General features: G+C 39.7%; 3 protein-coding genes across 8 annotated transcripts in view; 2 read left to right on the forward strand and 1 right to left on the reverse strand.

Annotated features, from left to right (window-relative positions):
- Window positions 1–3,524: 3,524 nt before the first annotated feature.
- terb2 (telomere repeat binding bouquet formation protein 2) lies at window positions 3,525–7,194 on the forward strand. 2 transcript variants are annotated; one of them, XM_047340634.1, is made up of 7 exons: window positions 3,525–3,612; window positions 5,046–5,127; window positions 5,223–5,362; window positions 6,263–6,324; window positions 6,397–6,443; window positions 6,544–6,632; window positions 6,770–7,194. In XM_047340634.1, exons 1-7 carry the CDS (start codon window positions 3,600–3,602, stop codon window positions 6,853–6,855), a joined length of 519 nt encoding a protein of 172 aa, XP_047196590.1. In that variant the 5' UTR covers window positions 3,525–3,599; the 3' UTR covers window positions 6,856–7,194. The 2 variants fall into 2 exon arrangements, with proteins under 2 accessions (XP_047196590.1, XP_035015725.2); XM_035159834.2 differs by lacking the exon at window positions 3,525–3,612 and adding an exon at window positions 4,195–4,384.
- Window positions 7,195–7,873: 679 nt separating this feature from the next.
- sord (sorbitol dehydrogenase) lies at window positions 7,874–12,184 on the forward strand. The gene is made up of 9 exons (XM_035159610.2): window positions 7,874–8,050; window positions 8,159–8,192; window positions 8,714–8,878; window positions 9,180–9,339; window positions 9,482–9,600; window positions 10,461–10,526; window positions 10,618–10,796; window positions 10,964–11,085; window positions 11,744–12,184. The coding sequence occupies exons 1-9, from the start codon at window positions 7,997–7,999 to the stop codon at window positions 11,907–11,909; spliced, it is 1,065 nt and encodes a 354-aa protein (XP_035015501.1). The 5' UTR covers window positions 7,874–7,996; the 3' UTR covers window positions 11,910–12,184.
- Window positions 12,185–13,262: 1,078 nt separating this feature from the next.
- The window catches only part of apba2b (amyloid beta (A4) precursor protein-binding, family A, member 2b), a 60,193-nt gene continuing 48,811 nt past the window's right edge, over window positions 13,263–24,644 (reverse strand). For all 5 annotated transcript variants that reach the window (XM_035159574.2, XM_035159590.2, XM_035159596.2 and 2 more), the window contains 7 exons: window positions 23,951–24,037; window positions 21,133–21,318; window positions 19,111–19,290; window positions 17,321–17,533; window positions 17,062–17,181; window positions 16,404–16,544; window positions 13,263–14,663 (listed from right to left, as the gene is read on the reverse strand). In XM_035159574.2, coding sequence (XP_035015465.1) covers window positions 14,592–14,663; window positions 16,404–16,544; window positions 17,062–17,181; window positions 17,321–17,533; window positions 19,111–19,290; window positions 21,133–21,318; window positions 23,951–24,037 — 999 coding nt within the window. In that variant the 3' untranslated portion in view covers window positions 13,263–14,591. The remainder of the gene's footprint in view (window positions 14,664–16,403; window positions 16,545–17,061; window positions 17,182–17,320; window positions 17,534–19,110; window positions 19,291–21,132; window positions 21,319–23,950; window positions 24,038–24,644) is intronic.

The following is a 24,644-nucleotide window of genomic DNA, read 5'->3' on the forward strand; positions in this document are numbered from 1 at the left end:
AGGGGAGAGATGAGGACAGATCCTGTAGTTTTTACATGACTAAGACAGTGTGAATAGTTCCTGGATGTCAGAGGACACCAGAGACCTGAGTCAAATATAAGAGCAAGAGACCAGAAAAACTATTTGACTAAAATGATGTCTTCTCAAAACACAGGGACCAAAGGAAATCATTTTATCACTAGTCCATAATTTTCTATCTTTTCAATTAATCGACTGTTTCCGTGCTCCATTTTAATCATGAACACAACAAATGTTTTTTTTGGGATGAATCAACTACAAAATGTCAGAAAAAAAGTAATTCATTCATACATTATTTTCCATGGTCCAATGTGGCATCTTCATTTTGCTCTTTTTTTCTTATCAACAGTCTGCATGAAATTAAAAATGATATAAAAAGAGACAATAAAGCAATTAGCCAATGTATAGTATTATAGATTTGAGTATTCATTTAATATATACTGTATTTGGTGAAGAAATACATGTAGAAATACGTTTTTCTAATGTTTTGGTGATAATTAGCACAATAATTCTGAACAAGAAAGTGAATGGTTTTCATAAATAGTTAAATGAATGTGCCGGGGGGTTTCTACTGCTTCTTGTGCAAGAAAAAAAAAGGGAAAACCAACACAAAATTAGATTCTTCATATTATTATGAAAAGCAAGCAGGTTTTTTTTCTACTCCGAAGGTCAGTCAACAGGAGATGGATGATTAATGTCTCCTGTCCCTCTGCTCGTATTAAGCCTCAGCACATGTATCACCAACCAGCTCCTCTTCCCACTGCTTTGTTCTGAACCGAGCGTGTTCGTGGGGGGTTGGGTATAAGAAACAGGGTGTGGCTTCGCTGTTGTCATGGCAACAGAGTTATCACTGCTTTTGAACCCCCTCTACTAGTCGTGTGTATGGTGTGAGGGAACTCGGTCACCAAACGCGAGTATATGCAGGCGAGCTGCCCAATATATTACAAATCATCGTTAACCTACATGGAGTCTCGGCCTCTGTGCGTGCTATGTCAATATAATGCAAAGCAGAGCAGCTACACTCGAACTGGCAGCGTAGGTTTGCTCACTGGGTTTCCAAGCAGTTCTATATGTGCACACCCATAGCAGCTAGGGTGTAAAGCCAGAGTGATGGGCTCTCTCACAGAGTTCAAACAACCATAACCCATCAGTTATACCTGCAGCATCACTCCAATAGTGCTGCGAAGCAATATCTTCCTTAATAGGCTGCCGCTGGTATAAAACACAAGGTTACACGACATTACCGGGATTTGTAAATAGGAGTCAGCGGGTTCTCTGCGTGTTGCTTCGTGGTAGCAAAGAGCGCCTGACCTGCAGACAACCCCAGTGAGGAGGTTAGAGAACATAAAGCAAAGTGCTGATGCCAACGTACTGAAGAAGAGTGCTGTCAGAAATGTGAGTGATTCTACAAGTCAGTGCACATCCGATTATCTTACTGTGTGTGAACTAATGAGCACAAGTGAAGTGATGATATGAAACACATTATATCAGCTTCTCATCCATAAGAACAAATCAAATCCATTTCTGGTCCTTGGACATGAGTAGATTTACATAATAATATGATAATTTGAGTTATTTTTACCACATGTGGCTAATTAAATGCTGGGTAAACCTTTTATCCTATGAACTGAAAGCTTCAAATCAAGATCTTTGAATGACACAGTAACAGGTTTACCTACTGAAAAAAACCTCAGGTCAAAACTTCTACAGGAAACAGAATACAGGATTTTACTTTACTTATACTGTCAAAAACTGACCTAGTATAAGCCATAAAATTGACTGTCTTTGTTTTTAACTGTATATGTAGTAAAATACTCCCACCTGGTGGTGACATGTTGAACATACTACAGAGACAAGCCAAGGTAACAGTACATAAATGAGGAGAAAGATAACAAATGCAAATGCTTGAAAATGATGCGAATCATATGCCGGGGTCCAGATCTCTACCTACCTAAACCTTCAGATTTTAGACAGCACTCTGGACCTTGAGATAACATCTCTGAAATCTAGGAAACATGCACAGAGGAGACCAGGTGCATCATTCCTACAACTTGGTGAGTAGAACAAGGCCCACAATATATTTGAGAACATTATCAATGTGTACAGGAAAGGATTTTTTTTCAGTTTTTCAGTCTCTATTCTCTGAGGCTCTCCTCTGATTGGCTGGCTGCTTTCTGTGAGACACAAAGCCCAGCCAACCACAGATAATGAATTGTAATCTACTACTATGATGTGAAAAAGGTCACTGATAAATCCAAACAGAGATGGTCGGTCAGTGCTGAGATGAGCCAAACAGACGGTTAAATCTGGTCTATAAAGCTCCAGCTGGATTTGGTGTGAAGCTCCACACCGGGGCCTCGGGCCTGGATCCACTGCAAACCCCTGGATCATCTGGAAGCGACAGCTGTACTGCAGCATCGAGGTTCAACGCAGGAGCGGTGGAGCCCTGCTACCACTGCCTCCAGCTCACTCACCTCAGCTGCAAGAATCTCTGAGCGGACCTCGGGCAGTGCCAGTATGATTTGGGCTACGAGAGCATGCACGGCCACTGATCATCTGGGACATCAGGGAAGTGGGAGACTGGGCAACTAGGACAGCAAGAGTAGAAAATGGCAAGTGGATGACCAGTAAAAGGAGCGGTCCACCGCTCCATTGTCAAGAAACCCTGCGGATGTTTGAATGGTTTGACTTGGACTGCAGGAAAGAGAAAATTATGTGCAAGAAAGGAACATCTACCAGCGGCAACATGACAGCATTCAGTATATGGAAAAAGTAGGTAGTTGGGACTACGCTTTGCCAGGGTCGCTGATCTGGAGACAAAGCCATCAAGCAGTTTATCTTTCTTTCATCCCATCCTTACCCTATAACTGTGAGGGTGCAAGTTTGCAGCCACAATAACAGCTGGTTTTCAAGTGTAAAGCAGCAAACTTAAAACAGCAAGATAAAAGTAATCCAATGATCAGCAGGAGGATATAGCTTTAAAAAGATTAAAAGGATTGTAGAGGAGGCTGAAAAGAAACACTGATAAGACTCCTTAATGGAGATCTAGTGAAAATACCCTGTGCTGACGACATGGTTGAGGGTGGTGACAGTTTTGTCACAGTATCACAAAACTTGTCCTGACAGCTAATTTTAAGGCAGTTTCAGAATATTAGCTTTGTGTATTTCTCTGCGAATTGAGCATTTTGACTAGTATAGCACATAGACCTGTTTTATACTTACTTTTTACATTAAAGGACCTTGAATACAGAAGAAAAACTAAATATTTGTCACCCATAAAGTTGAATGTGGTAATACAGTTAATAAGACACAATTTCACACCCACTTTGACCAAAATGGACCGCACCACCTGAAAAACATACTTATCAGCATTGTCTTGGTTTGCTAATTTTAACGTTTGCTGCCCAGACTGTGTTTCTAGAAATAAAAAATCAAATAAAGAACTTAGAGGCTGCCATCTTAAGTCGTTTAAAAAGATTGAACAGTACCCAATAAGAAAAAACAGCCATAAAACAGCCAGGTAACAAAACGGATTACATAGTAGCCAAATTATTCAAACACTGGCCAAACTCTATGTGGGGATGTGGGTTCAACGTGAGTAAATGTCAGTATAATTAAATGTTTTTTTGGATGTTTCATTACCTGTTGAAAATCCTTCAACTTTTCCATCGACCAGGAAGTAATGTCAAACGTAAATGTTGCTGTGTGTTACGTAAATTACGCTGTTGGCTAAATTTACCCTGTTTTAGCCTATATTTGTTTACATTTTGGAAAATCTTGTTGGCCGAATTGGCTTTGAGTAGTTCACCTTTGTGTGGGAACCATTATAAACTGAGGATATAACTGGATTACTCTGATATGGAAGAAAACGTATAAACGTGAGGATTCAGATGAGAGTTCCCGTGTAATCTTTTTTTCGGGCGCCTAAGCGAGTTCATGGAGCTTTTGGTCCCTGGATGTGGGAGAGAATCACAGAACTGGAAGAATCAGTCCTAACAAAACTAAAAATTACTTGTGTAGGTTCAGTTATGACACAAACGGTGACAATCGTCTTTAGAAGACCTGTCACATGACGCAGCATCTTCACCATCTCTCCCCCCTTTGTAAATCTCAGGTGTGGTCCATCGAATGTTTGCACGGATTTGAACTTTTCCGACAGTTTCAGAGTGTGTGTGAATGCATCACGGTGGTTTTAGCGCCACCACCAGTGACGGAAGCGGAACAGCATCCACCAGAGTTCAGAATAAAGACAGAAACAATCCAGATGATCTGGAGAGTTGTGTCTGAATGATCAGAAACACAATGTTTCACAATAAGTCCGCCTGGTTCTCCTGCAGTGTGCCAGAGACACGTCACCACTTCTGGAGTAAGTATCATCAACATGGAGAAGCTGGTTCGAGCTCACCTGCTAACCACCTGATGATAACTGTGACACATTCATTCATGTAGCTGGTTTGCAGCTAACAGCTAGTTTATGGGCTGAAAACAATGAAAACAAAACAAGAGTAAAAAGATATTTTACACTGCTATTTTAAATATGCATCTGTGTGTCTGCAAAAAAGTGAATTCAACCAACAGTACAAACATACACTGATTATTGTAGTTCACTACAGTGAAGTGCACTGTAATAACATTTGATTGATCAAAAACAACAAATCAATATTCATAAAATGCATTGGCACTTTTTTATATAGCCATTATATAAATATAACACGTGAACAAAATATATTGTGTATGATATATAAAAAAAATGCTATCAAAATCACTTGAGAAGTAAATAGCCGTAATCGCTGACCTTAACAAAGATGGACGACTCGTTACCACCTCCAGTCAGAGTCTGAGCTGTAGCTGTGGTTTTATGGTCCCGTCGACACACTCCACCAATCATGAGTCAGGATGGATTTCAGGGGAATAATTATACCACCACAAATCTAGTTTAGGATCTGTGACCCTACAAGGACGTTTGTTGAGACACTTTGATTTGGTCGTCTCAGCTTCCTTTTATGGCCACAACATTTCTCTTGCAGCACTTGAGGGGGGGACCGTGGCTGGTTGGAGGACGGCAGATTATCTTTTCAGCGAGGATGCTACATGTCCAGATACTCTGAGGTGAAAAAACAAACAAAAATATGCACATTTGTTATTTAAAAGTTGTATTTTTTATAAAATCCCATTAAAGATATAACTTGAGTTTTGTTTTTCAGGATATATGAGAGCAGAGATTACCTGTGGAACAAGGTGACAATCTTTCACAGCTTGTTTCTGTCGGCCTGTGAGAAGCGTCAGAGCGTAAAGTCGGTGTGCATTGGTCACTATGTGCTGCCGCCAGCCTCCGTGCAGGACGGTGAGGACCACTCTATGTTTATTCATTAGTTGTAAACAAAGCTGGATTACCAACCGTCCAACCGTGGCCCCAGACCTTCAGGGGCCTCAAAAGCTCCAGCTCCAGGCAGTTGAAGTTTTACTCAACTCTAATTCTGTCTAAATAATTGAATTGCAAATGGAGAATATCAGCTTCAACAGGTTGTCCGTCCTCCATCTTGTGGCCCTTGTGGTTTTGTCGAGGTTCCCCTTCTCAAAAACGTTTTTATTATTCAAACATATTTCCTCTACAGCAGTTTTTCTTAATTATCGATTGATTTTTCAGTTTGTTAAATGTGATAAAAGAGTGAAAAATACCCATGGTTATTCCCTCAAGCCTAGGTTAACATATCGGATTAAATTGCCTACTATCACGTAAAACCAGGAAACAAACAGAACTTCACGTTTTTGCTAAAAAGATACTGGTTCATTTTTGGATGCCTTGGAAAATAATGAAACTGCCACGTGCAGTGGGGAAGAGCAGGAGCCCAACAACAAAATCTAGCCCTGGTACAAAGTTAATCTATACTTTATTGTTCACTGTGGTTAATGAGTAGTTCCCATCTCTGGGAACAGGACCCACAACGAGATCCCAAGATATTTATGAGGTTGTATAAAACATCTACACAAACACAAACCTTTTTTCTTCTTCATATTTTATGTTTAATCTTTGTTTTTATTTCACAGTTAAAAAAACGGTGTAGTTTTACTTCTTCAGTCATCTAAAAACTAATCTGAGAGATCACTCATAGATATAATAAATTTGTGGAGGGATAAGAATAGTTGAGCCAAAAATACAAGGAAACTAATGAATGATTAATTTCAAAGTAAACCGATTTTATGAATCATAATTCATACAGTGTTTCTTTGGTTGTAATTTCAGAAGTGAGGAACGTAGTGGGGAGGTTGATTTGGGAGTGTGAGGACGAGCAGCCAGCAACACAGGTAAATACACAAAGTAACTTTACACAGAGACAAATAAACGAGTTAACTCCTCAGCTGGTTTCTGTTTTACAGGGTTTTACACACGATGAGTCCAGTGAAGGAGAAGTCAGCAGAACCAAGTGTGTGTTTTCAACATAAATATTTAGAATAAGATCTCAATGAATTGTAAACTGTGCGGTGAACTAATGAATTCCCTAAACGTCTTAAATCTTTTTACAGCTGTGACCCATCTGACACAGAGTCCTCAGAGAGTGAAGGTGCCGCGTGTGGTTATTTGCAGGATTATCCAGCTGGAAACACGCTTACAGGTGAAGCCTTGTTTTATGTTACATGAGAAAATTCTTTACTTTTTTAGATTATAAGCCATTTTACATTTTCCGTTGGAATAAGTTATCTGGCTGTGTTAACATTTCACCAAATTTTTCTGTTCAATTCTTCCCTCAAGGTTATGTCGGCATGGACGAGCTGCAGAGATATTCAGGCGATCTGTGTGATTTCCATGCCGAGTGTTACCGTTGCTCCAAATGTTAAATCAAACATTCACTGAGAGGAAAGTGTGTTGAAGAGGAACAAGTACCAGTTGTGTTACTATCAGCTGCAAGACGTAGAAAATGATTTATCTTCCTGCATTATATGCAGTGTTTAAACATATAATAAATGAATGGGATTTGGCAGATCTCATTTTCGAACTCAATCAACATCATTTCGTCGTATCCGTCAATACAGTCCTTGATTTTTCATGTTCTGAAAAAGGTAAATGTTGCAAATGTTCTCCGTAGATTCTTCATTTGTTTTGAATGCAAAAATCTTTGAATTGTACATGTATTGCAATAAAAAAGTATAGAGGGGCCGAAATGGCAACAAACTCAAGTACTTGTGTCAATTGAGTAAACTGGATTTCATTTTTTTTCAATTTTTCAAACAACAATCGTCAATTTTTTATTTTGGTTTGTATAGAGGGAACACACATGAAAGGAAATCAAAGAGTAATGAATACAACTCCATAGTTATTTCTGTATAAGCTCTAATCATATATACATGTATTTATCACTGTTAAATATATCTTTAATAATGTATCATATGTTTTTGAAAGAATTGTTTAAACTTTAAAACTAAATGATATAATATGACATTTATTGTTTTGTATTGATTAAAAGACAGCACAATTATTACATATATATATAAAATACATACAGACGTAATATTTATTAGCGTTATAGAGTATAACACATAGTGTACATGCAATAGGTGTAAAAATAAAACGGCATAAAAGGAAATTTTTAAATGAGCGTGTACCATCTCCAGCCTGTGGTGGTGGGTGTTTATGTTACAAATCTCGCATTATGTAAAAAAGACACAGACTCAATAATAACTCATAATCATTAACAACACAATGTAAACATGTTTCTGAGAAAAAGAACAGCAGCGGTGAGAGTAACGTGTCACGTCATGCGCGTAACTCCATTTCTTTCCATGGTACCGTCCATCCCCGCAGAGTGGACCGGTCCGCAGAGGTTTGACCAATCAGGAGCTTTGTTTTGGAGGCGGCCCCTCTGACTGACAGGAAGTAAACTAGAGATCTGTACTTTGAGACAAACACGAGTCAGTCTAAGGTTTGATTCCTCTGGTTCCTGTGGTTCTGTGGTTCCTGTGGTTGATCTCAGTTGTTGAAATGGCTCAGGAGAATCTGTCGGTGGTGCTGCACGCGAAAGGAGACCTCAGACTGGTAAAACACAGCCACAGACCTGGATCATTCATTCACATGTCACTCACCACCTGTTGGAAGTCAATTGATCTTTTTTTGTTTCTTATGCATTTTGTCAATTTCTCACAGGAAAAGCTTCCAATTCCAGAGCCAGGGCCTGATGGTACTTTTTCTTTTTTCAGAAGACAAAATGCACCTTGTTGATAATTTAGCTGCAATTTAAATTAATGCATTTTTTTATTTGTGCAAGTCAACTTACAATGCACAGGTGTCAAAACATTTTCTGACGTTTTCCCTCTGGTCAGTTGTCAGCAGATTCAAAAAAAGTTAAATAGACATAACAACACTACATAGTACTTAAAATACCCATAATATTCATTCACTGAAATGTGTATATTTTGTACATATTCCTTGTATTTGTCTGTTTTCTATCTATTTTATACTTTCACTTGCTAGTCTGTCTACCTAATTTTTACTATCTGCTGTTGTAACAAGTGAGATCATTAAAACTTATCTGATCCTAGACAGAAATAACAAAAGAATATCAATCTGTTTGGGTAGCTGAACAAATCAAGAAATCAGATATGTAGAAAATGATTGAGGGGTCTGGGATCTGGCTCATCTGAAGTGACCCTGTGTGGACATGAGTCCTTATCACCGTGTCCCTGTCCCGCCTGTCCCCAGATGTTCTGCTCAAGATGCACTCTGTGGGAATCTGCGGATCAGATGTTCACTACTGGCAGCACGGACGTATCGCGGACTACGTGGTCACCAAGCCGATGGTGCTGGGCCACGAGGCGTCAGGGCAGGTGGTGAAGGTCGGGTCAGCAGTCAAGCATCTTAAAGTGGGTAAGTTGTGTGTGTGTGTGTGTGTCAGAGCTGTGAGATAATAACGGCTGTCTGTTGTGTAATGTGCACTGCAGTAATCGTCTGTTTAAGGTTTAAACAATTGTGTAGAATTTGAAAAGGTTGTATTCCTTTATTTCCTTACAAAGTAACAGGGATGTGTGGAGCATGTTTTCTTATAGTGAGTATAGTAAATAAAAGAATCCTTAGCACTCTTAGTGATCATGTTGTGTTACAAGTTCACTGTGAGCCACCCCAAGGACACACATTTCCCCTGCTCTGACCCTGACTTGTGTTTGTCCAGGGGACAGAGTGGCCGTTGAGCCCGGCGTCCCCCGTGAGATGGACGAGTTCTGCAAAAACGGACGATACAACTTGTCTCCCACCATCTTCTTCTGTGCCACACCCCCTGACCACGGAAACTTGTGCAGATACTACAAGCACAGCGCCAACTTCTGCTACAAGTACCTGTTTTTTAAGGATTACACGGCATTGCATCAGATGTTACTTAACAACTGCCTGATCTCTGACTGCCAACTGACTCACTTGCTTAACCTTTGCGTGTATCCTTTCCTCCTTTGCTGCTGTCTGTGTCTTTTCTTCTAGGCTGCCTGATAATGTGACATATGAGGAGGGAGCTCTGATTGAACCTCTGTCTGTGGGGATCCACGCCTGCCGCAGAGCCGGCGTCACCCTCGGCAGCACCGTGTTCATCTGTGGTGCAGGTAAAATAAAAAAACATCATCAATCCCACACGGTAAAACGAGTTAGCAACCATTGTAGTAATATTCCTCTATGCCCTGACATGCACTCTGTAATATTCCAATGGAATATTACAGAGTGCATGTCAGGGCATGGAGCAGAATCATATAAAAGAGCAGAGTGGTCTGTGTTTAAGTGACATGTTGCTGCTTGAGAGGAATCTGAGTCATTTGTGCTAAAAGTGAGAATCATACTGACTAAACAAAAGTCAAGGGAAAAACCATGTGAACCTAGTGAACCTAGTGAACCTTAACACGGCTGGTCAGGGGTTAATATTTAACAAAGCCACCGTGGCGAAAACAAGCTAATGAACATTTTGTCACATGTGTAAAGGAATTAAAAACAGACAAACAACACACACAATATAATACAAAACATGACTTTACATCCTCCCGAAACAACAACAACAAAGCAATTGAATGATTAATAAACCTAAACAAACAGAAATACAAAAAACAAAAACACTGCGAATTTGTTTAGGATCTGTTCAATAATTCAAAAATAATTAGATTTACAATACCAGTTCATCTGGAAACTGAACTAAACACATGACAGGTAAAGCACATTCAGTACCCATCTAGTCCCCCCCACTTCATGTTATGTTGTGCTACACTGTTTTGGTTTGTCGTAATTATTTTCTCCAAACGAAATTATTATTATTAAATGTATTATTTATTATTTCCACTAAGTTGTACTGTGTAGGTTCAATTTGGTAATTGACTCTTTTTACTTACATGTCAACATTAACGATTCCAATTCAAAACATGTTTATAATAAAACAAATCTGTCTTGAGGTGTTGTATTGTTTTTTGTTTTTCTTCAGGGCCCATTGGGTTGGTCTGTTTACTTGTGGCCAAGGCGATGGGGGCCTCACAGGTCATCATCACTGGTAACACACGCAGTTTATAAACACTTTAATGACACACCATTCAGATTAAGATTTCCTTTGGTCTCTACAACTCTTCATTTCCCACGTTCAGATCTGTTCCCAGAACGTCTGACGGTGGCCAAAGAGCTGGGGGCGGACTTCCAGGTGACAGTGAAGAGAGAGGACGAGCCCAAGCAGCTCGCCAAGCGTGTGGAGGACATGCTCGGAGCTCCGCCTCATATCACTATTGAATGCAGTGGTGTGGAGAGCTGCATCCGGACGGCCATCTATGTGTGTGACGCTCGCCTTTAGTATTTTCACTTTGTTGTGTTCTTACTGTTGATTAAGAATGATCAGAATTCTTTCTCCACTGCCGCCTATTAGGTCTCACATTATTTAGAGTTCCAGTATCTGTAGATTCATAAAATAATCAATTTTATAATCATTTTTTTTATTAGGCAACACGCTCGGGAGGCGTGGTGGTGCTGGTGGGTCTCGGCTCTGAGATGGTCACTGTTCCTCTGATCGATGCTGCTTTGAGAGAAGTGGACATCAGAGGAGTTTTCCGCTACTGCAACACGTAAGAAAATAGTCGTTGGTTTCACATCTTGTTCTTTATGTGGATGTTCAAAGCAAAACGGGAGGCAGGTCCAGGCACGTCTTTGACTGAAGCTCAACCCATGAAGTAATTAACTTAGAACTCTGCCAAGCCCCAACTGTCGCTTTTTATTCTGCACAGTCCTGAAACTATTGAAGATTGAAGCCCTGTATGTTACCTGAAAAAAGCCCAACCGTAATGAAACCGTACTTAAATCCACCAGATCTGGAGTTTTATTTGAATCTGCAACAAATTGTGGAAACTTTTTATATCAGTCCCCTGATCTTTTTTCCTCAAGATCCAATAATTTCTCTCCCTGGTAAACTGTATTTTGTATATTGTATATACTATATATATATATATATATATATATATAAACTGTATATAAGATTATCGCTGTAATCTTAAAAAACGCCCGATCTCGCAATGTTAAGAAAATTGATAAAATAATTCTGGATCTGCACCTTTGTTCGGATCTGCACCAATATTTAGTGGGATCTTTCTTGGCCCATGACCCATCCTTCCACCAAACTAACCAACACACAGTCAGTGGTGAAAAGACAACGTCCTTGAAGGAGGTAGAGATGAGGTCACAGAGAATGAACTGTTTGAGTAAAACGTTTGTCTCCCTGTATCGCAGCTGGCCGATGGCTATCAACATGCTGGCGTCAGGTGAAGTGAACGTGAAGCCCCTGGTGACCCACCGCTTTCCTCTGGAGCAGGCAGCCAAGGCCTTCGAGACCACGCGTCAGGGCGTTGGGATAAAGGTCATGTTAAAGTGTGACCAGAACGACCAGAACCCCTGATCTGACCCCAGTGCAGCGAAAACACACGAGAGCGACTCACCATGACGAGCAGACAACTAGAAACTGGACATTGACCCCAAGAGAGATAATAGAGGTAGTTTAAAGAAACGCTAATAACAGATCTGACTGTTGTTTCACCTGCAGATCAGACAGTCAGCATTAAATGGTACGAATATTAACCAACATTTTAATTTCCTTACATTGCTGCAAATTTTACACATTGCAGAGTTTGTTTACACAAAGTAATTAAACTTTTTAATATAATGAATCTTAAATTTAAAAATGTGTTGTGTTTCTTCATAGATAGATAATTATACTTATATCTAGATGAGCGAGACTGCAGGACCTGCATTTCCTAGTTCTAGGCACTAGGGGGAACCAGAGCCTTAAAGTGAACAGGCAATTGTATCAATTCCTTGAACAGTATGTGATTATAATAATGGTCATGATATACAGTTCTATCGTTTGTATACAATAAATTGATGAACTTAACTGTGCAGGAATCAGGACATGAGAAAACCCTGCTCAGATTCATGTCGGTCCAACTGCATCTTTGAAATACCATTTAAATTTATTGACATTTTGTACATTTAATTTATAGATTTAATTAACATTTACTCACTGCACTCATGACCTGCTTCAGTTCAACATGACATAATGACAACATGCACTTTGCATAATGTGTTCATTACGCTGGTAAAATAGTTTCCAGTTGCTGTGAGCAGCTTTTATTTCCACATGTTCAAACTCTACTTGGAATTAGTCTGTGGTGTGAAACTGTGAAACACGTAGGAACTCCTATATATATCACAGACAGTTAAACACAATTCAGAATTTAACTGAAAATAAATCTCACTAAAGCAAAAGATAAAAGTTCAGTCAAATTTATGAGATTGATTATTGGAGCAAAATTTGCTCTAAAGTTTGACTGTGCTCATTTAATTTTGATTTATCAGAACTATTCTTTTCGTGTATAACTTTTCATGTTTTTAAACGGTGCCAGTGTTTAGCTTCACTGCTGGAAGGTTTGAATCCCGGTTTGCTGGGACATTGCATGTTCTGCTTGATAGGTTAATTGGAGACTGTGGGTGTGAGTGTGAGTGGTTGTTTGTATGTTGGTCCTGTGATACGATGGCAACCTGTCCAGGGTGCACCCCCGCCTCTCAGCCAGTGTCAGCCTGAATTGTCTCCAGCTCTCACAGGACCAACAGTATATGGATCATGGATGGATGTTGGCTGTTCACCTCTATATTAAACAGACTAATTGTAAAAGACAAAAGTAGGTTCACAGGACGACAATATTTAGTTTGACACAGGTTGCTGTTAGAATCCAGTGGAATAAAACCAGGCAGGTTTAGCTCAGTTTTTATTTTCTTGCCACAGTGACGTGATACTACTTTTTACGAGGCATGCACACAGAAAATGTTCATATGGATCCACTTCACTACAATGCATTGTAAAGCCGCTACTCTGCGGTAAAGGCTTCTTTTTTCTTTCACAGTGTGTGATTCACTCTCGCTCCCTCTCAAGACTGAAAGCCAACGTACAGGTGTGAGGATGTTTGCAGTGACTAAACCTGCTGTGTCGTTTAGTTTTTTTAACATGAGCACAACACCAGACACGTTTCTCTTTATGTACAGACATTCTAATACTGCTTATGGCAATGGGACAGCTCGCACGACACAGTTACATTCACAATCCACTCATGGCGTCCATGAGCGTCAGTCAGGAACACTACAGATGAACACACAGTAGAGAGCACGCAAAAAAAGAAACGTCATATTTTTCATACGTGTGATGTGTTGATATCAAAAGCATAATTAACGCGTGTTAATAGTTGTATTGGGTTGCGTGTTATTTAAACGGGTGTGAGTGTGTTTTATACATGAGCTTTAGAAAAGACTTGAACTTGTCACTCGGAGGTTGAACTTGTGTATTGCCGTAAAATGAAGGAAATCAAATGGATATGGCGTTTCTCCCATAAACCCCTGCTGCAAGCATTGGTTTGATTCACATGGACATTATATCAACTTACCAACATATCAAACACTAAAATAATCCCCCCCCACACTCCCTTTTCATGGCAACTGTAATGATATCTGGCATTTTATTTAATTGTGTCTTTGCCTTCATCAAGTTCCGTGTCCTCTTTCAACAGCGAGATTCCATATTTACAAAGCAGCCGTGGCCCCCCCCCCACCCCACCGCCTCTAGTCACAATATTAGCAAAATATGTATTTACATGACAAATAAATAAACGGAGAAGAAAATGAAAGTATACAAGGTGTATAGTTTCAGTATCGTATTGCATTACGTGAATACAAAAAATATTACTTGAGATGCACTCACTCGATGAGTCCATCCGTCCACACAGACTCACATAAGAAAGCACAGAGAGGACAAATAAATTAAATAAACAGTGTATATATGTATATACACACAAACACACACACGCTGTCTCTCCAGCTGGAAATATGGAAAAAAAGGGTTTTCATGTCAATCAAATGGCTGCTGCATGTTAAGCACAGACAACGGAATGATGAAGAGTTGAAGTCATTAGCTCAACGAAAGAGAGAAATCAAGATAGAGAGAGAGGAATGGACGGGGAGTCGCCGTCCTGTCACTGGTCAGGTTGATAACCAATCACAGCCGACGTCCTGTGGGACGGTCCCTGGCCGGCGCTCATATGTACATAGGCGTCTCCTGGCCTGTCAGAAGTCTGAACATGGCCGCCGGCATCGTCTTCATGTGGATCTGAGAGTGAGAGAAACAAAAGCACATTATTAAAAATGTAATCTGCTTAATGCTGTGTCTTTAAAGTGACTTTTAAACCCTAAAAGATAATTTATGTTGTTTCTTCAAAAATTCTATATCACATATAATCTCCTGATTAACAGTGTGTTTTATTTTTGTGGTGTTGTTTCAGAGTCTAGTTTTTATATCCTTATTTAGCAGAGTAAAATGAATGGACAATAAACAAGATATTTAATGACGTAGCCTCCAGACAGTAAAAATCTGTGTTTTTTAAATCTGGCTGTCACAAAATTTGTATTCTAACCACACCGAGTTCCAGAGCGACAGAGTCAATCACAACTTTATCCGCTCGTGCACAAACTCAACCCAACATATTCTTTCATGTAGAGTTGGTGACAGGTTGAATTCTTCCACAACAGCAGACACTTGCCTCCACACAGTTTTTCTTTCTTTGGCAGGGTGACATGTGACAGAGTGATGGAGTATCTGCTCTTCCACAGAGTTGTGGGAACTTGTCACAGAGACAGAATAAAACCCCCCCAAAACAAAAACGTCAAAATAAAATGCAGACTGAGATGTGTTTTTACTTTTAGTGTCCAAACAAGTTGGATCCTTCAGCTCCCATGAAGCTACTGAACTGCACATTTTCTTGGACTTGACCTGCCTGGTAAAAGCTCAACAACACTTCAGTTTGTAGGAATTCTGGTAAAAATGTGTCGTCTACAAGCCAAAGTTTAAACAACTCATCAAAGTTATTGCAGTACAGTGGTTTACCACCTCTTGAGTCATGATCATAAAAATGGACGATATGTCAGCTCCCAATGTGAAGCCAAAGCTTTTTCAAAGATGGTGTCTGTCTTTTTAGTTAGTTCTTATCACACTGACATTTGTCTGTTTGGTTTTATTTAGTTATTTGATGCTTTAAAAACAAGGTGAAACATCATGATTGACAGCTGAGACTGACTCATGATTGGTTGAGCAATTCGTACTCTAAAATATGTAATTTTATTTTGAATATTTTTATCAGGTTTTTCTCTGCAACCCCCAGAAAAGATCTCAGGGCCCCAGGTTGACAAGACCTGTTTAAGTAAACTGGACTTCATGTGTATAATCTGTTGAATGCCCCTTTATATAAATACACAACCTGTGCACCCTCTTTTATTCAATACAGTCATTTCCTAACATTATAAAACAGCAATAAAAATAACACAGTTATTTGCTATGCATTAGCATCACCAGGACGAAGCTGCCATCCATGGTGGACCTCTACACCGAGCGATGTAGGAAGAAGGCCAACAGGATTATCAAAGAGCCCTATCACCCCATCCATAAACTGTTCTGCCTGCTGCCGTCTGGCCGACGGTGCCTCAGCATGCGGGCCGGCACCACCAGGCTCAGAGACAGTTTCATCCCCCAGACCACAAGACTTTTAAACTCCTCCAATCTGCCATAAGACTGTCACTCCTCTAAACTCTGCACCTAGCAATATTTGCAGTATCAGTATTACTTATTTCATCAGTATTACTTATTTCATATCAGTATTCCTTTAATTCATTCATTCAGTCTACTCGGTAGTAATATACTTTATTTTAGTTTAAAAATGTATATTTAAGGTATATATTTTATTGTATTTTATTTTAGTCTTTATATTCTATTTCTTATAAGTCTTGAATCTTGAATCTTCTGTGTGAATCTTTGAGTGTGTGTGAGCATGTGTGTATTTGTGTGCATCAGTTCCACCTCGCCAACGGAGTTCGAGAGGGCCTGGACAATCTTCTCATGTGCTGTGGCCACCACACTCTGCCCATTGATCTCAATGATCCTGTGACCCACCCGGACGCCACCGCGCTCAGCGATACCTCCTCGCATCAGACTGCATATCTGACGAGTGAAACACACAAGTCCTCATGTTATAAACATTTTGAAAGTCATCTATCGCAAAATGAAAGCCTCTAGAAGGGTCAAATAACTGCAGCATTACGCGTATGACCCTCACAACAGAAGTTTTTATTTCAAAGTTTAAAAAGGGAACAAAGAAGCACATTAGATCCATGTTCAATTTGATCCTTGTTGAAGATAAAGCAATCTTTTTTTTTTTTTCAATGTATTAGGTGAGTAAATATTTTCTGAGTCAAAACAGTAATTTATCACTGACACTGTTTCTCCAACACACAGGAACTAAAATAATGAGCAGATTAATCTTAACTGAGACAGGTAATGTACACGTGCTGCACGATTCCAATACATACAATATTTTGTCCATGGGAACAAAATACAACAAAGCAGCCAATATTAATACTGTTTTTAATTTTAGCATATTGTTTGCTAATTGTACTAATATCTAAGTGGCCCACCTACATGCTGGTGGTGGTGAAAAAGATGTCGGATTCAAACTTACGATGCCGTTCTGGACGCTGAAGCCGAGCTGATATTTAAGATCTGGTCTTTTGATGAGGACAGTGGTGACAGGAGGGCAGCTCACGATGTTCATTTTCACCTGGACCTGGTTCTTTAAGCCCTTTAACACACAGAGCAAACATGGACAAACATGTTAATTACCACAGGTTAATGTGGTTAAATGTCTGAGCACAATCTGAAGATGTATTTCCCAGTTTCAGCTGCCTCCTGCAGCCTGGACATCTCCAGTGTCTCTGTACCTTAATGATTCCCTGACAGGTGGCGAGTGGCAGCCCCACGAGGCTGGTGTTGTTGATGGACATGATCTGGTCTCCGATGCTGAGCTTGCCAGAGCGAGCTGCCGGCCCGCCGTTCATCATGTTGGCTAAAATAACTGTGGGCAGGATGGATCCCCAGCCGGACTCTACGATCACCACACCCAGGATCTCCCCTTTACTCTTCTCCAGCTGCAGCTGTGGAGCGGGAGCAAGTGGGGGGGAAACAAACTCAGTCTTTTTGCATCAGTCTATTTTTCATCATGTATTTGCAGAGAACACATACAAAACTTATTTTTACTTAAAGCAAGATGCTTCCTTTCTGATACCTTATTTGACTTTTTCCATGGATCAGAGCAGAAATCTGTTGTATCATGATCATGATATTTTCATTAACATAGTAACACTACAGTAAACACCTTGTCCCCCTATTTATCATTTATCAGTATATAAGCTTTTTATGACTGAATATAAGGACATTTTTAATTGTTCATTAATTAACAGTATTTCTCAACAGTTATTTCTCCCATGAAAACATATTTAATATGAATACAACTGTGTTGTACTGTATTATCCTTCACTTTATTGTTTCACACACAAGCCTCCACTTGTGGGTGTAGTTCACTTGGGTGTAGTTGTAAACATAGACTAGAGACCAATTTATCAATACAAATGTGTGTTAGTTACTTAACAGCGGAGACAAATCATAATGTAAATTTCCTCAGCAGCTGAATGAACAGTTTTGAATCTGCACCTCAAACCTTCACCTGGTGTCGTCTTAGTAAAACTGTTTCTGTTCAGGTTGAATGTGTGTTTGTTTTAAGCATAAAGAGTCAAAGATTAGTGGTGGTTTAGTACTTTATTCCAAGAGTATTGTATTTCACAGTCTTTTACACATCCAACCATTGGGCTAATGTAGAATAGATTTCCCTGCTTTTTGCTCCTCACACGTGGAGCCTTGAATAATGAATTTATTCTCATCACAGTTGGTTAGGAAGCGTTATTGCTCCAGGAAAGCCCAGTTTCCTCATCACTACAAATTGCTTGTGTGCCTGAAACGCAGCAGCAGCTGTGTGGTGGAGCTTCTCTGCTCGTACAGCAGAAACTGTTTCACGCTTTCTAACTCTCCTCAGACCTGCAGTGATGCTTCCAGTGCACAGTGTTAGGTAAAGAAGAAGCTAAATGGCAAACAGTAGATTTTACTGTACCATCCGCCTCTTAATCTGTCTAATTAGTTACTCGTGTGTTTCCCTGAAGTGCCTGTAGCATAATTAGATGTGTGCCACAAATGTGAAGGCTCAGTGTTTGTGTCTCGTCTTTTTCCTGCACTGACACAAACAAAAAAACATCTGCAGAGAAAAGACACTGACTTGAAGATAAAACGTGTCAGGGCCACTTAAAGAGGAAAATCAGAGATTTTGAGAGTAACATTTAAATATTACAACAATACAGTTGTACTTTTACAAAAATAAAGTCATCATTTTGACAGAATAAAGTTGTAATTTTACGAGAATAAAGGCATAATAAATGATATATGATGAATTTTAGGTTACACGTAATGTTTGAGGGTTAAAATTAGGAATGAGAAGCGTCTTGGTGAGTTTAATAACTTACTTTAAACCTAACTGTAACTTTAGTTCAGGTTTCACAGATCTTTTGGCTGACTTGTTTGATGAGCACAGTAATATTATAACATTTCTTTCTTCAACATGGCCCCTAATACTCTGTCTTAACATGGTGTTAATGTGTGTACTTTACTCTTAATATCGACCCACCTCTTTGCAGTTTTCGGAGTTGGAGAAGTGAATAAGGTCGTCGTTGTACATCTCCTGCGTGTTGATGATGTCACTGTACTCCTTCTGGCTCAGGTCCTCGGGGTTGATGCCATTGGCTCTCAGAAACTCTTGGTAAGCGACACTGAACGCCTGGCCGATGGACTGAGCGATGAGCTGGGCCTGGAGGAAAAGCAGGAATCATAAACGTGTTGGTGATCGTGTTTTGTTGGATCCACAGAAGCAAATACAACAACACAGGGGTGAAAAAAAGCATCTGATAGGACAATAGTGTTAGTGAGAGTGCACCAAGAATACGTTAAGACATAATATAAATAGATTTTCACTGTCATTAGCTATTAGCTGGTAGAGAGGAGAGCAGAAGGGAAAACAGGAAAGAGAAAAACAAAATCTACACAAAGTAAATTCTCTGAAGCACCTGCTGCACAAAGAGCTGTTCACCTGTCGAGTCAAAGTTCAGTGAATATATCACGTGTCCAACATTCAGCACTGCACTACCATGGGCCACTAACAGTACAATACACATAACAAGTGAGAAGTTGATAAGATGAACAGTTATAGATATGAAAGCCACATACAGACAAACAGAGTTACTGGAATTAGTGGATGAAATATGACTGTTTAAGAATGAGCTCAAACACTTTTTACACATTATGGGGTTATTGAGTAAGAGGCCATCTGATTGGGTTGTGGAGGTTGAGTACAAATAAACTGTGACTACATCGCACTGCTATGAACCATCCCAAGTAATTTGGCTTTAAAGCTGAAGTTTGGAAAAAGTGAAATTTGTAAAACATGGACGTGTACAAAATTCTAACTGTGGGCTTATCCAGGCCGTGAGATAAAATATAGATCAAGAGATTAAAAAGCCTTGTTTAACCTCATTTCCTGTTTAACTTAGTTCTATACTTGCTTAAAATCTCACACAGAGTTTGCCGACATTAATGCCCCAAACTCTTGAAATCAATAGACTGTGAATTTGGCAGAACAGTTAAAAAGTCAAACTTAGGCAAACTGTGCATGCAGCCAGTGGAGCTTCATTAACAGACACAGTCTATAAGTTGATGAACGAGCAGCTAAATGTTTCTATTATAACTGTAAGAAGTCTTTAAAACCTGGCAGTAAACTCTGATGAAGAGAGGATTGATTGGAGTCTGGCCTTTTTCACTGACTGGCACAGACACTGAGTTGCTGGATCCTCTGAGCGACATTGTTAATGTTGCCAAGTCTTTGCAGGATCTGCTTCAACGAGATGAGCAGCAGCTCTGTGGTCAGAAAATAAATGAAAAGGGTCCAGCCAATTTAAAGCGTTTCACATCAGTAGGTTGCTCTAACTGGTCATTTAAGGTCGGATATAACAATTTTTAGATTAAAAAAGTGAGATTTGTAATAAAAAGGTAGAAAAATTAAGAGTTTTTGGGGGAAAATGAAATAAAACAATCGAATCACACTTAAAGCAAACTAGAATTATACCCTGAAGACTACAGTCTGTGGTTTGTGAGGTCACAGCAACTTCGACCTTTGACCACCAAAATCTGTCCAAAAGTCCAAGTGAATGTATGTGCCACGTATAAAAAAATTCCCTTTGGGCATTCAAGATATAACGTGTTTAAAACAACGTACGGTCACATGACCTTAACCGTTTGATCGCTGAACACCAAAATCAAATCAGTTCATCTTCCAGTCGAACTTAATGCTTTTACCAAATAAGAAGAAATTCCCATGAGGCATTCTTGAGATATCCCGTTCACAATTCACTGGTGCTGAGGCTTAAAATGTCCGTCCATCCGTCAGTAAAAAAGTGTCATCTCTTTAGAGATTTCATCTACCAAATGCGTCCTCTTATATAATAAGACATAAATAACATTGTATAATAACATTTAGTCACATCAGTGTACACTCATCTGTGTCACCTCTCACCTGCTCCTAGTCGTGGAGATTTAAAACAAATCCTTTCTTTCATAAACACGTAAACAGCTTTGTGACAACACTTGACTCACTTACATCCTCAGACTCGAAGACGTGGCAAATCATCTTGTACTGTTTCTTTGCCTCAGGTGCCCCGGGCGTCGTTTCAATACAGTCCTGTGAGGCCGTGCGCGGCATCCGGCGTCTCGCCATCAGGACCACGATGTTCCCAATATCAGCGATGTAGGATATAGTGCGGAGAGCGTTGTCCATCATCGTCTCCTGTGGACACAACAATCACAGAGTTACACACATCTGAGACAAAATCAACTGTCAAACATCAACATTAGAGTTTCCATAAAAGTTATTAGAGTTTCAATTTGTGAATTTGAAAGTGAAATAATCATCTATGTACAATTAATCTTGACATACTTGTTGACCACACAAACTGAAACAATCGTACATCTGAGATAACAAAATGGCGTATTAATGCATATTTCTACTGTAAGGTTTTGAGTCATCTCTGGTACATTATGGTAACAAAACTATGGGGAATATCTTCTTTTTTTCATATTAACAAAATACCTGTCGCTGGATTTTATTCTGACAAACAGTAAACATCCTGTTTCGGTTAATATTTGAGAATAAAAACACTGTATACAGTATTTGTTGCCTCTTTTTGTCAAAACTCTCTCACTTTCGGAGTGAGATGAAAGTATTGCTGGAAGAAAAAATTACAGGCCAGAATTTAAACCTGTTGTATAATGTGATTATAGCTCAATAATACTCAGTAGACTGTTTATGCAGAATTAATGAGGATAACTCTGAATGGGTTTGGACATATGGAGTTTTTGTGTTGATGAAACAAACTGAATTAAATGGCTTAATCGTATTTGTTCACTCTGCCTAATAACTGTCTTGTGTCATAATGTAAATCTGATGAGGTATCGTTTCTGAACACAAACATGAAGCAGCAACTTAGAGAGGATACAGACTTTGAAGGAGAATCTGTGGGTTTGCTGAGAGGAAGCTGTATTTCTTCACTGTTGAAGATAGTATGCTGATTTTAATTTGAGTTGAGTTCACTTCATTAACTGTTTCTGCTGTTTTTATTGCATTAGCCTAATTAGTGTTGTTGTTCCAGCCCACAGTCGCAGTTGTTCTTATTATAAATCAATGTCAGGAAGCCCATACAAGCTGCTTCAAGCTTTTTAATTGCACAACGAAGGTGTTTTAGTCAGAATCTCTCTTTGCCGAGAGCGCCAGCACCAGTGGCAACCAGATGGACAGGGGAGGAAGATAGTCACTGCATTGCAGCACGTTGGTTTCTGCCAAACGGCTGCCCACGCACGCACGCACGCACGCACACACACAGAATCTGACACAGCAGCCAAGACAGAAATAGTGCAAATGAATCATAATCTCACACATATACATTTAACAGTTAGTGTGACTGCAAAGCTCGATTTGGGATCTCATGAACTACAGAGCTCTCACAGACATCTCTACTTCTATCAAAGACTCCACCTCCAATGAAGACTTGTACTGCTGCTTTAAACACAAACAGCGGCTTATGGTAAGAAAACTTTGACAATGCTTCTACAGAAGTTGAAGGAAGCTTTGTTCATTAAAAACTACAAACAAAAAACTAGCATTGCACTCTGTTGAGCGCACAACTCCACAAAGGTTGAATACTCGTGATCTGCATCAATGCTTCACAGAAAAGAAAAATCATGGATCCACACCAAAATTGTATCAGTTCCCAGCTCCCGTCCATCGTCCAATTTGGTAGAAATTTAAGCAGTTTTTGCATAAATCTGCTAACAAACAAACCAACAAACAAACCAACAAACAAACCAATGGGTTCTTTCTTGGGTCATGACCTATCCCTCAACACAATTTCATGGAAATGAGTTCATTAGATTTTGCATAATCCTGCTGATCAACAAACACTGATAATGGTAATTACAAAAATAATCTGACATTCATGAGGACCTTCACAGCCAAACTTCAATCTGAAAAGTTTTGACTTGGTATGGCTTTAACATAACTGAAGAAGGTCATATGTAATCCATTCTGGAATTGAGTAGAGGAGTGGCCATAATTTGGCTCTTTATACCAATTTTCATGTATGAAAAAAACAAAACATGGAGGAGCAGCTTGTGCTGCAGTCAAACAGCTTACTCAGTGCACGCTCTCTGAGTCACCCTGCATGCACAGATGTTTGTGCAACATTTTTTGGCTTTGCAGAATCTATTATTATCCTCGGTTAAAGGGAATTCTGAGAGTGATGTCATGAGATTAAAACTCATAAATAAATAACTAGAGTGGCTCTCAGTATGGTGCATACCTCCGCCAAGGCCCAACAGACTGATCTAACTCTGCACCAAATCCATCGAGTTCTTTTGGACATAGTTGTCAAACTAGTGAAGATACATATAAAATGTTTCTGTACCTAATCCACATCTCAACAACATATTGGTGGCAGTTACAAGTTTGTAGCCATATATGTTAAGGTCCAGCATCTGAACCCCCCCCTCCCCCAAGAGACCATTTTTAAATCCAGACTTTTTTCTTGATACTGCATCAAACTGCTCACACTCATCAATCAGTCCCCAAATATTTTTTCATCAACATCCATGATTTATTCTCTGAGAATCCAATATGTTATAGAAAGAGATACAATTCTGGATCCGGCCCTTAATCCATGTCTGCAACCAAAATGTTAGGACTTCATTCTTGGCCAATGTCCCATCCTTCCATTAAGTTTTGTTGAAATCTGTGAAGTAATTTTTGCGTAATCCTGCTGACAAACAAACAAACAGGGGTGGAAACAAAACCCTCCTAGATCTCCTCCTGCAGCTGATGGACAAAGACATAGAAACATGAAGGGCGTGTTTCCTCTGACACTCACCTGCGAGTCTGCGTTGAGGACTTTGATTCTCTGGGTGGAGATGAACAGATCGACCTCAGTGACGGTTTGAGCGTCTCCATCTGTATTCTGAACAAACAAACAGAAGACACATCAACTCCTCTGACTCCAAACATCTTTGTACCAAACTTGCTTTTTCATGTTAAACAGTGATTTGTAACTGCCTGAATGGTGCCGGGGTTAAATGTAGGAAGGTCCTGGATTAAATATCCACAATGCATGCATGTGTAGTTTCAAGTTCTGCTGTGGGCGATGCTTGTTAGATGGACAGGTTAAGTCTAAAGGTGAGGTGGGGGGAAAAAAGGCAGAAAAAGAAAAGCGTCTGGCAGTGGTGTTAGTTTACATTAACTGTCCTGGCACGAGGACGGGGAGCTGGCACACAAACAGGGAGCAGCTTTACACTCAGCCCTCACCAGCTGGCTGTGACACCAGCGAGAGCAACGCCACTTCAGCACAGAGCGAGTCTGTGCACAGATTCCTCTCATCACTGCAGACTCTAATAAAATTATATTTTATTTCATTGAATAAAAACTGCCTGATGCATTTTAATGAGGCGATGGTGCTAAACTGTTAATAAAACAGATATAACTCTGATTAAGTATTTCATCTCATAAACTGTGTGCAATTTATTTGAGTCTGCACAGAAACTCAGGAATGATCTGAGGTAACATGTTGT

The sequence above is a fragment of the Hippoglossus stenolepis genome, chromosome 1 (assembly GCF_022539355.2).
Source record: "Hippoglossus stenolepis isolate QCI-W04-F060 chromosome 1, HSTE1.2, whole genome shotgun sequence".
Taxonomy (NCBI): Eukaryota; Metazoa; Chordata; class Actinopteri; order Pleuronectiformes; family Pleuronectidae; genus Hippoglossus; species Hippoglossus stenolepis.

Excerpts from the sequence above, each read along its gene's own strand:
- sord (XM_035159610.2), top strand. The coding sequence starts at position 7,997 with ATGGCTCAGGAGAATCTGTCGGTGGTGCTGCACGCGAAAGGAGACCTC. Across the intron at positions 10,527-10,617 it reads CTCACAGGTCATCATCACTG|ATCTGTTCCCAGAACGTCTG; the intron begins GTAACACACGCA and ends TCCCACGTTCAG. Across the intron at positions 10,797-10,963 it reads GCATCCGGACGGCCATCTAT|GCAACACGCTCGGGAGGCGT; the intron begins GTGTGTGACGCT and ends TTTTTTTATTAG.
- terb2 (XM_035159834.2), top strand. The coding sequence starts at position 4,306 with ATGATCAGAAACACAATGTTTCACAATAAGTCCGCCTGGTTCTCCTGC. Across the intron at positions 4,385-5,045 it reads GACACGTCACCACTTCTGGA|CACTTGAGGGGGGGACCGTG; the intron begins GTAAGTATCATC and ends TTTCTCTTGCAG. Across the intron at positions 6,633-6,769 it reads AGCTGGAAACACGCTTACAG|GTTATGTCGGCATGGACGAG; the intron begins GTGAAGCCTTGT and ends TCTTCCCTCAAG.